Source organism: Paracoccidioides brasiliensis (genome assembly GCF_000150735.1).
Source record: "Paracoccidioides brasiliensis Pb18 unplaced genomic scaffold supercont2.10, whole genome shotgun sequence".
NCBI classification, from domain to species: Eukaryota; Fungi; Ascomycota; class Eurotiomycetes; order Onygenales; family Ajellomycetaceae; genus Paracoccidioides; species Paracoccidioides brasiliensis.
Genome location: NW_011371367.1, coordinates 582,851 through 597,626, shown reverse-complemented (window position 1 = coordinate 597,626; position 14,776 = coordinate 582,851). Strand labels below are relative to the sequence as shown.

The following is a 14,776-nucleotide window of genomic DNA, read 5'->3' as shown; positions in this document are numbered from 1 at the left end:
TGTGTCGATTTGTCTCTGGCAGCGCTGGGCCGTAATAGGCTTAGCGCCCGTCTATCGCGTCAGTCAGTGGCGACGGCGACATAAACAGGGGCACATGCCTCAAATACCATACCGGATTAATACGTATACACGTGTATCACACATAATATAGTTTGTATATATATATCTCTCTCTGCACATTTTTATCACGGCTGCAACCCCCCCTCGACGCCGCCCTCCATCTTCCACCCTCCGCCCTCCCATCCGACGCCAGTGTGGACACCAGTTCAGCCCACGAGAAATGCACGAGGACCAGGCATGGAGTGCAGCGTGTTGGAATCCCCAGATACAGAGATCCGGAAAAAGCAATAATACATACGTACGTATCCCCCCTCCTCTTCCCTGCTCCCACTTCGCCAACCACCAGTTCTACGACAATCCCCATCTCCCAAATATCCCCATTTCTGATTCCTGCAGTCGGATCCCGCTGCTGCCTTGGGTCATTTCCTTCGGCTACGGTTGACTCTCTCGCCAGATAATCCAATCAATACGGCTAATCCCCCCTTTCTCTGATCCACGGGACGTCATTCTTACCGACCCTACTTTGCTCTAACCTTGCATATAAACGACGATCCCTTCGCCAACATTGGCCCCTAAACCCCATCCGATGCAATTCTAAAATATTATTGCAGCAATGGCATCGAATTCTGTTATTGATCCGCCACCCGCTGTGGCTGTCGACGATGTCATCCGCTCCCAGGAGTTCAGACAGGATATCAGCAAATCTCCTCGGAAACGAAGAAAGATTTCTGCGTCGGCTCACGAAGCTGATACATCGTATATTTCCGCCACCAAAACCACCACCACTCCCCCCCCTTCCTCCTCCTGCTCCTCCTCCCAACTGCCTACTTCACAACTGCCTGGCTTTGGACATCCTAGTGACAACAATACAGCCGACAACACATCCATCAGTCAATCTCCCGGTTCAGCGGGGAAAAGCATTGCGCCGTTTCTTACCAAACATATCCGTGACCACTACGCCCCGATGAATCGGTTCGAACCCCAGAAGGTTGAGCGGAACCCGAATTCGAGATACTGCTATCGGCACAGGCCCGATCTCAAATGTCGACGCCAGGCGGATGAATTGGCGATGGCGCAGATGCAGCAGGTAGGTAGACTGTTAGGTTCTTACTTTTTCACTTTGTGTTTAATGTCTTTTCAGTAAAAAGCCTCTGAAAATAAAATATGAAAGCTCCACCATGCCGTTCTCTGGCTGTATTTCCCCAACGATTCGATGTCTTGACGGATTAACTAATGTATCGAATACAGGAGCTCCACACCCTGTCACAAGATGACCAACAAAGTATTGCGCATTTCTGGGCCTTGTTTTCCGCTGCACCGTCCAAACACCGAAACCTCATGCTTCAGGGGCTGCTTGCCCAATGTTGCTTTCCCCAACTCTCCTTCTTATCTGCCAGTGTCCGCGACTTAATCAGAATCGACTTTCTTTCTGCGCTCCCCACGGAGATATCCTTCAAAATCCTCTCTTACCTGGACACAGCGTCATTATGTAAAGCGGCACAGGTCTCTCATCGCTGGAGATATTTGGCTGATGACGACGTCGTTTGGCACAGAATGTGCGAGCAACACATTGACCGCAAGTGTAAGAAGTGCGGCTGGGGTCTTCCTCTCCTTGATCGCAAGAGACTTCGAGATGCGAAACACCAGATCCAGATGCGGGCTACCGGCCGAGGTTTGGAAAAGGTATCATCGAACGCTACTTCGGAGAAAAACCATGACGCAGAAACATCCGGAGACCAACTCTCGGTCATTTCAGATCCTCTGAATAGATCACAACCCCCAACCCGTTTGCAATCAGGAGACGAGGGATATTTCAAGACTCGATTCCGACCCTGGAAGGATGTGTACAAGGATAGGTTCAAGGTTGGCATCAACTGGAAACACGGTCGCTGCACTACAAAGATATTCAGAGGCCACACCAATGGTGTTATGTGCTTGCAGTTCGAGGATAATATTCTTGCTACGGGCTCATACGATACCACCATCAAGATTTGGGATACAGAAACCGGCCAGGAAATACGCACTCTACGAGGCCATCAGTCCGGAATCAGATGTCTGCAGTTTGACGACACCAAGTTGATCAGCGGCAGTCTCGACAGGACCATCAAAGTTTGGAACTGGCGCACCGGGGAGTGCATCTCGACCTACACCGGTCACCAAGGCGGCGTGATCTCCCTTCACTTCGACTCTACCATCCTCGCCTCCGGCTCTATGGACAGCACAGTTAAGATATGGAACTTTGAAGATAAATCCACCCGCGTACTTCGCGGACACAGGGACTGGGTCAACTCCGTCAAAGTGGACACAGCCTCTCGCACCGTCTTCACCGCATCGGACGATTTAACCGTCCGCCTCTGGGATCTTGATACAGGGAACTCCATCCACTCCTACGAAGGCCACGTCGGACAAGTCCAGCAAGTCCTCCCTCTACCCCGCGAATTCGAATTCGAAGAACACGACGCCGAATGCGCAGATGACGGACGCAGCACCTCTTCCACCGCCGCTGACTCGGACTATGAATTCCATCACCATCACAGTTCAGCTCTTGCTGAACGACCCGACCGCACCCCACCGCCCACCCATGCCGTCTCCCCGTCATTCGGCGTCATATTCAAAGATGGTCGGCCCCAACCACCACGATACATGCTCACGGCCGCACTAGACTCCACCCTTCGTCTCTGGGAGGTGCCCACAGGCCGATGTCTGCGGACATTCTTTGGTCACGTGGAAGGGGTGTGGGCCATTGGTGCTGACACACTTCGACTGGTCTCCGGCGCCCAGGACAATATGGCTAAAGTCTGGGATCCTCGCACGGGCCGGTGCGAAAAAACGTTCACAGGCCATTCTGGTCCTATCACTTGCATTGGGTTGAGTGATAGTCGCTTCGCCACGGGCAGTGAAGATTCGGAGGTTCGCTTATATAGCTTTAGGAGCTGATTGTGTGGGGGGGCCCTGGTGTTTTATTATTTTTTATTTGCTGATCTTGGCGCGATGAGATTTACTCTGTGTTTATGTTTGGCGTGGGAGTTTTGCTATCTTTTCACTTTTATTACTTTATTTTTATTTTTATATTTTGGTACCGATAGATTAGAAGCAGATCTGATGAAGTAGGCCCATGGAAATAACGGGGTATTGCGCTGGAAGGCATTAAAAGCTGATGTCAAAGTCAATGCGACATGGACCACACCACGAGGAAATGGAAATTACCTGCCTGCGTATTACAATGTAGAGAAGTTACTTGCTGATTGTTATCATCTCATGGAGAAATATCTACACAGTTATATCTTCAACATATGTACAAGGTTTTTTTTTTTTTTTTTTGTTAGTCCAGATCAACAACCAAAAAGGGAGAGCATATTTTCACTATCTAAATGTTGACCCAAAGAAGTCGTCAAATCGTGGCATATACCAAGTTAACAACAAAAAAAAAAAAAAAAGAGAGAGAGAGAGAGAGAAGAAAGAAACAAGCCGTACATAAATCAAACACAAAAAACCCCATCCTTTTCTTACATCCTTGCATTCCACTCCGCCCTCGCAGCCGCCATCCGTAGCCGTCTCCTATAATGATCGCGGAATTTCATCCGAGTCAAAGTGCCATACCCCACAGCGAATACAAAGCTCCCCGCCCAAATACATGTGACTATCAGGCCAGTGGGGTAGATGCCTAGCGTAGTCCCTGGCAAAACAAATGCCGTCGCTGCGGCCACGATGGCAGGGAGTTGGGCGTTGGCATCAGGTATAGTGATGTTGACAGGGGAGTTGTCTGCGTTTCTGAAGAATCCAGCGACGTAAGATAGAGTGTCGGAGGACAGAGTGGTCATGACGAGTTCTACGGTTTTGGGGTTGACGGCGCCAATGGTTATGTTGGGGATTAGAAGAACGCGGATGTGGTCTCTATAACTTGAGTTAGAAAGAAAAGAAAAGAACAGCTTGTGAACGTGAACTATTTCAGAGTTAAAACATACTGCGTCAGTTTGTCGAGTTGCAAGACGGTCGATATTTGTCCAAAATGTCGGAATTCCTGCAACAATGCCATCTCCGGTTGGCCTTCCGTGGCATCTCCAGCGAGTCGACGGGGGTCCGAGATTGTGGCTTGAGGTATATTCACTTGCAGAGTATACTCAGAAGGCGGGATTCCCTCAAAATCGTCGACACCATCAGTCACTTTGTAAAGTCTAATATCAGCCTCGAATGCGCCGGTTGTGCTGTCGAAAACGGGTATATTGAAGCAAGCCGCCATGCCTGATGGGTTCACAACACTCTCCAATTCATCAAGAGCATCGAGACAGGCCCTTGTAGTGGTGATGTTGAACTGTTGTTCATCAAAGGAGGACGGTGGCGCCGATTCTGCAGTCTCTGCTGCCTGGTTTTGCGCTGTTGCAGACTGATCCGGGGCATCCCCCTGCGGGAGTGGTGCTCTCCTTTCCAGGCCATATCCTGCCCCGATCATGTCGAAGGCATCACGACGGACATTTTCATCAAGGTTCGTGGATTGATGGAAAACCGGCCGTTCTAGCATATGCTTTGCGGTCGAAGAGTGGATGGAGGCCCAAAACACAAAGACATATGGAGACAACAATGCTATTCGCATCGTGAATGTTTATTACATATATAAAATAAATGGAGAGGACATGCATGTATTAAACAAAAATAGAAAATAATTGATTGGTAAATGCTGTGCAAGGCGATATATATCACAGCAGCAGAAAAACAAAGAATATGGGGGGAAGACGCTGACCAGCAACGTCGAACGATAGTAGCAACAACTGTTATCTGTGAGAAGTGTTAGAGAATCGAGTCCTCCGCCTCCAGGAAAATTGGGTTATTAGCACTTCTCACAGCAGAGAATAGGAATGCTAGCTCGTCATGCAGAAATCGTAAACATAGACAACCACTGGTTATTCCCGACACAAAGCACAAGCGCTCCATCTTGAGTTTGCCCTCAACACAGAGCCCCCCCGCAAGAGCTGATCGACACTTCTAATAAAGATGGCCCCCAAATGCAGCATAACAGAGAAAGTTGGAAGAAGGCTTGTTACACGATCGAGCAATGACAGTGCAAAGAGACCGATAGAGCATGGCATGCAACATACGATGTCGCACAGTGCTTCTTTTAAAATAGCCCAAGGGACGCGAAGCGGCGCCACCGACCAGCCCATTGAATCCTGTCCATACGAGACGTGCTTCAGAGCCCAGGGACAGGAGATCCGCTTGGGAGTTGTGGCCCTTGGGCAACTTGTCAACGGGTTTACCGACAGATCTCGATCTCGATATAACGAGCGGCATACACAGCTCAAAGAGCCGGATCTCGAAGAAGGATCTTGGCTCAAGCCCCCCGACCAATCGTCGGGCCGGGTGTTGCGCTGCTGTCTGCTAGAGGAAGGCTGAGAGTCTGAGAATCAGACAGTTGATGTTACAGGGTTGGAACTCTGGCCCCGAGAATATGGGACGACCAAAAAGCCACAACTATAAAAGCGGGATCATCCTCCTCATTGCGGCGGTAAGAGGGTTTATTTTACTGCGTATGGCTGGAGGCTGTTAACCGAAAGCAGTGTCTATCACTATTATTGGATAAATATAAGTTAGATAACCAGATAATTATAGAAGAATTTTGTATGGCTGCCACGCCCCTTTTATTTCGCAATCCCCATTTCCATATCCACTTCCACCTACCAATCGAGGGGGTCCTCTTAATCAACAGATTGTTAAGACACAGGATGATGCATAACTACCTACCCTTTAGTTGGGTTATTTGTATTAACGCCAGGAATACACATCTGCCAGCTTCAAGTGCTTCTTCGCAGACAAGATCCAATGTTCTATACTGTTACCTCCGTGCACATGTGTACCGCCTTTTCAGCTCGTCATTAACATCTGACTGTATATTTCTACACATAAACTAATGGATAAAGTCGGTGAAGAATAATGAAGCGTGCTGACGATATCAAACGCGAGTGCCAGCAGCCCGTACCATCCACTCCGCTGCATCCGTGGACCCGCGTAGTTCTAAGTATGGACACTTTGGACATTGTCCTTGTTTAAATATCGAATGCCCTCAGAACCTGTCAAATATGTAATTCGATCAGCCAAGGAAACGAGGCGAACATTGGAAGCGTGCAGAAGAACTATCGAACACCGGATGTTTGACCCTGGTTCATGCGTGTGTACAAGGTCTATGATAGCCCCTGTCCGCATTTTCTTCCAGCCGAGTTCCCTGCACATTTCCTCTTTCCATACCACACCGATATCGTCGTCTATTGCTTGCTACGATTCGTGAGCGTGCCTCTTGTGATAGGTATTCAGGTATTCGGCTCCTGAAATCCTGATAGAAAATGGAGGATCAGTTGGTGCTCTCTCCAATCTGTCCGTAACTAAATTCCTCACATTTGCACTACGAACTTGAAAGGTTTGAGTCCGCCCAAACAAGAACTGTAACATTGCGTTTGATATGCCACCCAGGGCCCTGAAGGATTGAATATGTCTGGTGGTTTGTCCGTCTGCAACTTGTTAGCTCCACTTCGCGAGATGTTCGACAGCAACGACTGCTTCAGCAATCTCATGGGTTTCCAGATTCAAATGTATCCCTTCTGGGAGAATTGACCATGGTTTGAAAGTGAGAGGAGAGCGTCACTCCATCCGGGAGTACAAATCGAGTGTCTATGCATCACATCAACAATAGTTTAGTAACACATGGTCAAACCCTCGCCAGTCATTTACGGAAGCATTTCCCTCGGAGACGAGAATACCGCCTGCGTCAACGGAAGTATTCCCAAATGAGACCCTCGTTTTTTAAAGGATTAGCAACCAGTAACTAACTACTAACCTAATGCAGCCTCAACTATAACAACGACGGAGAGTGAGATTCGACAAGAAGTTCATGGTAGGTAGTTAATATAAATAATAACTATTGGCCTTTGGTTATTGGACCCAACTTTGGGCGGGAATGGCTGGAACCCGTTCCCAAGGTAAACTATTCGTTAAATGCCCACTGCCCCTATTTTAACAGTTTTCCACAATTGAAATTCTCTGAAGCTCTACAATGATGCTCCGCATTCCCCAACCCTTTGTCAGCTGTAATCATGCCCAACTATTAACAGGTCAATCTAAGGACATTGTCAGGCGGAAGCTTGGCTGATGCGTACATCGGTTCAACAACTGTTCTGAAAGGTTGTAGCTTGAAACGGACTCTTGCTATGAATGTCGTCTTCAGTTGTATATCCGTCTTTTGTTCCGATATCCTTGACTAATTCAGAAGTTCGTATCACTCAGGAGATATATTATTTGCTACGTTTGGATTAAATAGCAATCACCTCCACGGTAAGATTGGGTACTCTCAATCGCACACGCTTCTCGTCATGACATTTTACTAATGAACTACAGTTGAAAGTACTACATATGCCCTGCCACAAATTAGTCCCACAGAGGACCGTGGACAAGTGCTGAATGACCTGGAGGGATTTCAACTCAGTAATATCGATATCATCAAGATGAGACATGTTTATGTGCCATGCCTTTCCTCTTACATCTGAAGCATATTTGCACCATCTTAAAAGGGTTGAAGACCTGTGCATGCTGCTACCTACAATAGAGATTGCCACTCGAGGGCCTCCATATGGCCCTCGAAAATTCGGTCACGGTTTCTGAGAGATACATGAGTTCCTGGAATATGCCAGAGAAGAATACACTTTTGAAGAATAATCGCCAACAGCACCTGGAGTGGATGGGAGAGAGAGAGTAGTCCTTGTTAACATGGGCTTGCTGGTGTCTACCTGCCCCATATGACTACCCGCAACCCTGCTGCCCATGCGAACTATCCGGACATGGCTTTGGAGGACACTGGCTGGCTGGCTGGCTGGCGGGCTCCCTTACGCTCGGTATGCCCTTGTGTCTATCACTGGCGGTAGGGCGCTTCAAATGACAAGACACCAGAAAGAAGCGCCTTCCCCCAGCAAGGGACTTGCCGGTGCTGCTCCTTCTCAGCGGGATTACCAGGCCTCAATATAAATAAACACGCCTCTCGCCCGTTCCTTTTTCTCCCTTTTCCTTTTTTTTCCTCTCTCTTCTTCTCTTCTCCACCGCAATATGTTTGTATATTAAAGTATCAGCTTCGGTCAGTCACTCATTTAAATACACGCTCAGTTCACTCGTTTTGATATTGTACGATCTAAACCCCCTTGTTTTCCCCAGCTCGTTTTTTGTCGCCATCATTACATTCCTCTTCTGTTGTATTTTAATATCGTTTTCAACTTGCCATCCGTTCCCCTGTTCTTGCAATACATCTTGCATTTTTGCAATCGAGATAGTTCTTCATTTAAGCTTGTTGTCTCGTTAATTCCAGGGTGAATCCTACACAAAAACGTCAAACTATAAGTAAGTACCAATGACGTTTGGCCCATTAAACATAGCCCGCGCTTACCTTCTCGCAAGTCAACCCAAAAAAAGTTTTACACGTTTTTGCTGTAATCATGCCTACTCTGGCTCATACCCTCAGGGGCGTCTTTTGCGGCTGCTATGCCTGCTGTCCCCGCAGGCGACACAATCGCCGCGGCAAGCCAGGAATTGAGTGTCACGAACTCGAGGATGAAGAAGGACATCGTGATCAAGGTCATCATGGCCAGGGGCCTCCAACCCATGAATCCCACGCCCAAGGAAATCCTGCTGAACATTACGAGGTTCACGAACGACCAGTCCAGGAAAAACGCATTAAAAAGCGCCCAGGTAAAGGAATCTTTGGTAAGGGGATCATAGGCCAAGGGGGCCACTTTCAAGACTCCAAAAAGAAGAGAGTGCGTAGCCACCAAATGTCTATCAAAGAACGTGCAAGAGTTGCACTGGCTTTGAAACGTGAGAAGGAGACGGATGAAGACCAGGCTATCACACAACAGACAGCGCCTGCAGGTGGCCTCCAACAACCTCGAAAATCCACAGATGTCGCTGCCACAGATATGAGTGATGCAGTCGTACAGACAGATGTGTCTGCCAACACACAACCGACAGCTACTTCTGCAGCTGTGATTCCCGGCTCAATGACCGGCACGGCATCCAGTGCGGTGATCACAGACGAGTTCGGGAGACCAAAACAGACTGGAGGAGGTAACACCGTCGTTAGAAATGACGATATCCGTTCGCAAACAGCAGGATCGGACAACGCAAATCAGAATGCTTGGTACGTCTATCTGCCCTCCTTTCCAATTCCCTAACTCTGCCCCTCAAATCACCGATCGATTTGTATAATGTTTTGAAATATGATTGAACGGTTTGAAGATATACTTAAAAACCTGCAATCGCAATTCCATTAAAGCATTTCCAGAACCCCGAGCTAAATCAATCCCTGACGTTATTCAACTTATTTACCCTTTGGCTAGACTGACATGATGTATCGCAGACTGGAGCGATAATCAGAGCCGGATACACAGGGAAGACTCAGGACCTGTAAAATCCATAGCTGTGAGGAGCACTCAACCGATGTTAATGCCCAGGTGGAAGCAGGAATGGAGGAGATCAATAATTTTAATTCCAGGAGTGGAACAGTAAGCGTCAACGGTAATGGACGAAGGGATGGATTCTGGCTGCCAGTTTGACCATTGAGAATTCCGTTATCTTAATATCCTGTCTCGAATGTTTAGAGCTGGTGCGATTACGGTGCTTTTGTTCCCTAATATATGCAAATTGCAAGGTCGAGAAGTAATATGGGGAAGGCAGTTGGCGAAGTATTTGAGAAAAATTGACATTTCCCCCTTGTTTCCACCGTTGTGTCGTGCTCCCTCTTTGCATGTTTTTGATTGGTCTTTAGGGTTTGGCAAAGTACTGTACTTTTCATTAATGTTTTCCAGGGGTTTAGTTTCTATACGGAAAGATTAGAATTAGCTAATGTAAATTCGAAGGCGTGGCTGTCCAAATTGTGAATGAGTTGCTGGCCTTTGCGTTATTTTGCGTTGAAAATATAAATGGATCAGCGTTGGATGGGCCTCATGTTACTCCTATTCCATGTACGGAGCTAGGTGGAAAGGTTGCCATGGGACTTTCGCAACCTGAAAGGTGCAATAACTCCAGCCAATGGAGAGAGATGCGGACAAAGACACATCATTTCCAATGTAGCTTATATTCGTGATACCCCTATTGTATATACTATCCTTTTATCCACAGTTCCAAAGAGAAATCCCATGAGTGAGCGGTTCTCTTTCCGAGTGAAAATCAAAAAACCTGAAGCCACGAGGTCCCAAAGTGCACTCGCAACACACCTCTTGTGATCACCATATGCACCTTCAGAGAATATACTTGAACAGAGGCGACCGATTGCCCATCGTCTGCAGTTGCTCATCAGTATATTTCGCATGCATTTCTTCCTCCGTTTGTTCGTCACCGTAAAGAGCTATACTCTAGCGTCAACGCGGCAACAACAATACCAGACACAAGCCGAATCCAAACAATGCACCAAAAGCCGGTCGTGTATTTAGGCTTTTCCTTCTCAAGGTAGATAGATGAACGAGCCGGGGAATTCCTCCGCAATCCCCCAAGGATATCATGAATGCGATGACAATGGAGCGTTTCCCTTCGCCAGCAAGATTGTTGAGTGTCCACGCATCTGTGGCCGGGAGAATGGGGTAGAAACCAATACAGGCCAAGGACCACGGCGGAGTAGCAGAGACCGATGTGATTCTCGATTTCAGCTGACTTTGGAGAAGAGGATGCAGAAGGCGACGATAACGCACAGCTGCCCAGAAACAATAGGTGTCAGCGAAAATGTGAGAGTCATGACAAATACCCCAGCCTAGTGTGAGCATTTCAATATATATTGATGGTCGCGAGAATTTGGCAAGAAGAATGTTACTGGAAACCTCTGTACGAATGCTCAGGCGTTAGGGATTCATGACGATATTACTTGAATATATAAAGGAAGACATACCAAAAAGGATGTATGGGACGAAGAATATGGCAAGGGCAATGTTATACTGGGTCCTGGACATGTTCAGGTCGTCCATAAGGCCCTCGATTTTGGGAATTACCTTCATCAATTGATTAATTCGAGTTTTCGATCAAGTCTAACGAGCAGAGGGAACTCACCAGTATTTGCTCAGTCAATATATGCGCAAAGGTAAAGAATCATCAAACACTGGAGGGAGTCGCCAGTCAATCTGTGGAAATCATAAGTAAGCGTGTAACCTTGCAAGGGGAGGGATAAGTTGCTGGTATTACCGTGCGGACACTTTTTTTTTTGTCTGCTCCTCAGTAAAACCAGCGAGAAATGATGCATCTTCAGGGCTCAATCCAGCCTTCACGTAGATCATCTCAAGTCTTGTTCCTGTTTCGGTTTCGCGAGCTTTTCAACTGACCGGTTTCCCCTCTCCTCTAACTATTTTCTAGGAGGAGGGAACTCCCATGGCGCTGACTGAGAGAGCAGAGATACAAACACGAAGCAAAAGTGAATTGATATGTTTGCAAAAGAACCTGCTTCCTGTCAATCCGGGGAGATTATGATCTGGAATTCATGAATGGCATTCTTGGCAAATATATCAATATTTTGAGAGATGACAGAGACATCTGTGTTTGCGCAAGGCCCTTGCAAGCGAAACAGCAAGATTTCGTTCCAGGCATCATCCTGTCAAAACAAAACAGGCGGACTGGGTCCCACTTTCAGATCAGAAGAGACCCAACATAGGATGAGAAGAAACTTTCTCGGGATACATGGTACACAAAGTAAACGCGGGGGTTGTCAAGCCTCTCGAGAATGATGGGGTGATGAGCTGATAGCCAGTTTCGAGATAGCCAAAGCAGGACATACTGATCAAACTTGCACATATTCGCGGTTAGCTCGATGATTCTCTTTGGAGCAATATATGAAATTACTTGCCCCCTTTTTGCGTTTAGAAAAAGGTGCTCCATCTTTGGAGATGTCCAAATGGCAAGAGAAGAACTGCAGGGAATATACCCAGAAAATCAAATAAATCCAAGGAGTTTCACGAACGAGAGGGGTGGGAGAACCCCACAAACTCCGGAATCCGGGGAACCAGAGAGGCTCTGCCCCAAGGCTCCAGTTTGGTCTCTGACTCTCTGGTTGGTAGCAAGGAACCTTTTTATATAGGTAACTAGGGATCTGCATCACGAATTCGCGGACGGAGCCCGAGAAGCTGGGTCCATCCTATCATAGGATTTGGAATTGGGAGAAGAATCAGACAATGCCGGAGGTTTAAAGGGGGGGAAGTGTAGGCTAAGTATTTTTCAAAGTCATTGCAGCCGAACTGACAAGCACCGTCCCAAAGACGGTCCAGCTTAGCAGGTTTCTTTTGAGGCCAATTTCCCCACAGGGTAATAATGAGAGTTTGTCGAAGTACACATAATGGAGAAGAAGTATAGCACGGACAGAGTAGGTTTCTAGAGAATTGGCCCATCCAACAGAGATATTCCAGAAGAACGGATGTCAGCAACAAACAAATGCTGAGGAATGAATCGGATAGTGACTCTTTTCCTCATAGTGCCATTGGCATCACCCACCTAAATGAGTGTTTTCAGGGACCAAATTATTATGCCAGCTAACATACCGTCGTGTTCGGGGAAGTATTCGATGATTTATGTGTATGTTCCGCTCCATATGCGAACCCGATACGGGACGGTGATGCACCCCTAAGAGCCTTGGGAGATTGGGAAATCCTGTTGCGCCGAGCCAAGCCCGCTGACACTTCACTATAATTCGGTGGGTTCCAAGGTTCCTGCACCCTTGCACCCCAACGCTCCAACATCATCGCATCGTTTTCACTCACAACATCTTCGGGACAATCGTCTCGGGGAAAACAGAAATCTCTCCAGATTTCCTCCCTGGAATGTTGGCATTCGTCGACCAGGTTTTTCCGCCAAGCATGTCGGTGAGACAGCAGGTTTTCCAGCCTCAGAGTGAGACTGTGGTCTCGCCCAAGTAGTGGTGGTGGTGCTGGTGGTGGTGCTGGTGGTGCTGTCTGTGGTACGCGGCATGAAAGGGTCATCCAAATTCCCAGCTAAGTAACCAATCCTCCTAAACATCATCCCGACTGAAATGTCAACATGTCTTGGATTTACGAGACAGGGCACCAAGAGCGTAGCTTTAGGGAGGATTTAGAGAGGAGTCGTTAAATAAAAAATCCCATATGCTGACGGCCAATGATGCAGGTAGGCTCACTTGCTAACAGCTCATTCAAAAAGTTCGAGTCTGATACACAACAATAAGTATTAACACTTCCAGCATCCTCACGGTCAATATGATAGTAACTCGACTTTGAGCACATTCTTCATATACGAGGTATATATGCATGGTGTTTATATGCCAAAGGCTATGTCCCTTAGATTTTATCCCCAAACATTGCTGGTATCTGACAAGTTGAACGGAATGAACCTTGGCCAGCCTGAGGTCAAATTGGACAGGAGTTTTGTTCTCGGGAACATTTTAAAGAGCTGCTCTTAGCGACGTTGTGCTTAGTTGCTCCGAAAATATCAACCGTTTCCCCTTGTCGCCAATCTCGACTGTGCCACAGGATAGCCGCTCTGCCACTGGGGTTATTTTATTGTTGCCATGGCTACGGGAGAAATATTTCGATAAATTTGAAACAATCGTGCTAATAACACGGCCCTACATCCTCAGCTCGTGGTACTGGCTTCGTGCTGTACATGTAACCAACTACCTGCTGCGCTTCCTTGTCCGATTTTGTGGAGGTCAAAGGCCCCAGAGACACAGTCCTTGTCGGTTGCCCTGGCTCCCGTTCCACCCCCGCAACACTTGGAACTTCCGTGAAATGAAATGCATTTTTGGATTTGTCTGCTCGACGAATTACTTCTACTAATTCAGATCATTTTTGTTTCATGGCAGTCGACCTCGAACTTTGTGTCTAACTTTCCATGCGATCTCAACTCGTACATGTCCCACTCTACTCCTTTCAGTCGAGTGGCATTGAGTTGTCTATTGAGGGGCAGCAGTTAAAGAAAGGACCTCCGATATGTTATCTTTCCAGACGGTGTTTAGATGTTGAAGTTCAATCGAACCATTCTATGGGCTAGAACACTATCTCATAATGCGGAATGCAATCCAGTTTGAAGGAATCTCGAATATCCTTGTCCTTGGGAATTTCAAGTTAGGGTACTTTTACCCCATCCTGTCTCCTCTATGAGACACAAGCATGGGTGGTATTGATTCCATCCTCTTTTGGCTCATGCTATTTCTTGACATCTGCATGGCCATGCCCTTTGACGAGCGACCCCATCACAGTGTGTTGTCGTCCTTCGTATAGCTACCGAACAAAAGAAGTCTCACATGTCCTGATATGGATTTCTGATCGCTCCAATGTCTCAATGATTTCTTCCTCTTTGTGTGATTCTACTCCTCGTGTCTTTTTCCCCAGCTGGGAATTTTGACTGTTCATCAGTTTCAATTCTAACGGGGGCTGATATTCTGCTTTTTTCTCATTACCTCTTCTGAACCACCTATTCGACCTCGTAGATCGTGTACATTCTGTGCAACTCTATCACTACCTTTCTCATTGGTTCTATCATCAGAATTTCCCTCCATGTTTACTTGCCCAGTCATTTCTTCTTCTCTTGTTTATTTTGTACAGTTCAATTCCGTGTGATAATATAAATGTTCATTATGGACGCCATTCCCTCTTCGTTACTTTCTTTTTAATCTCCATTTATTATCTGTTATAACCCCTCTGATGTGCTTCTCATGGAATAAATCTGACACATTTTGCCCCTT

General features: G+C 47.0%; 5 protein-coding genes across 5 annotated transcripts; 3 read left to right on the top strand and 2 right to left on the bottom strand.

Moving 5' to 3' along the window:
- Nucleotides 1-673: 673 nt before the first annotated feature.
- On the top strand, nt 674-2,997 carry PADG_07099 (uncharacterized protein; the record flags this gene model as incomplete). Its single annotated transcript, XM_010764245.1, has 2 exons — nt 674-1,147; nt 1,309-2,997. The coding sequence occupies 2 exons, from the start codon at nt 674-676 to the stop codon at nt 2,995-2,997; spliced, it is 2,163 nt and encodes a 720-aa protein (XP_010762547.1).
- A 569-nt stretch (nt 2,998-3,566) lies between these two features.
- On the bottom strand, nt 3,567-4,651 carry PADG_07098 (uncharacterized protein; the record flags this gene model as incomplete). Its single annotated transcript, XM_010764244.1, has 2 exons — nt 3,567-3,954; nt 4,026-4,651. The coding sequence occupies 2 exons, from the start codon at nt 4,649-4,651 to the stop codon at nt 3,567-3,569; spliced, it is 1,014 nt and encodes a 337-aa protein (XP_010762546.1).
- Nucleotides 4,652-5,049: 398 nt separating this feature from the next.
- Nucleotides 5,050-5,448, top strand: PADG_07097 (uncharacterized protein; the record flags this gene model as incomplete). Its single annotated transcript, XM_010764111.1, has 1 exon — nt 5,050-5,448. The coding sequence occupies one exon, from the start codon at nt 5,050-5,052 to the stop codon at nt 5,446-5,448; it is 399 nt and encodes a 132-aa protein (XP_010762413.1).
- A 3,077-nt stretch (nt 5,449-8,525) lies between these two features.
- PADG_07094 (uncharacterized protein) lies at nt 8,526-9,641 on the top strand (the record flags this gene model as incomplete). Its single annotated transcript, XM_010764110.1, has 2 exons — nt 8,526-9,226; nt 9,506-9,641. 2 exons carry the CDS (start codon nt 8,526-8,528, stop codon nt 9,639-9,641), a joined length of 837 nt encoding a protein of 278 aa, XP_010762412.1.
- A 684-nt stretch (nt 9,642-10,325) lies between these two features.
- PADG_07093 (uncharacterized protein) lies at nt 10,326-13,037 on the bottom strand (the record flags this gene model as incomplete). The annotated part of the gene is made up of 5 exons (XM_010764109.1): nt 10,326-10,432; nt 10,496-10,900; nt 10,967-11,066; nt 12,026-12,199; nt 12,600-13,037. 5 exons carry the CDS (start codon nt 13,035-13,037, stop codon nt 10,326-10,328), a joined length of 1,224 nt encoding a protein of 407 aa, XP_010762411.1.
- Nucleotides 13,038-14,776: the final 1,739 nt, after the last annotated feature.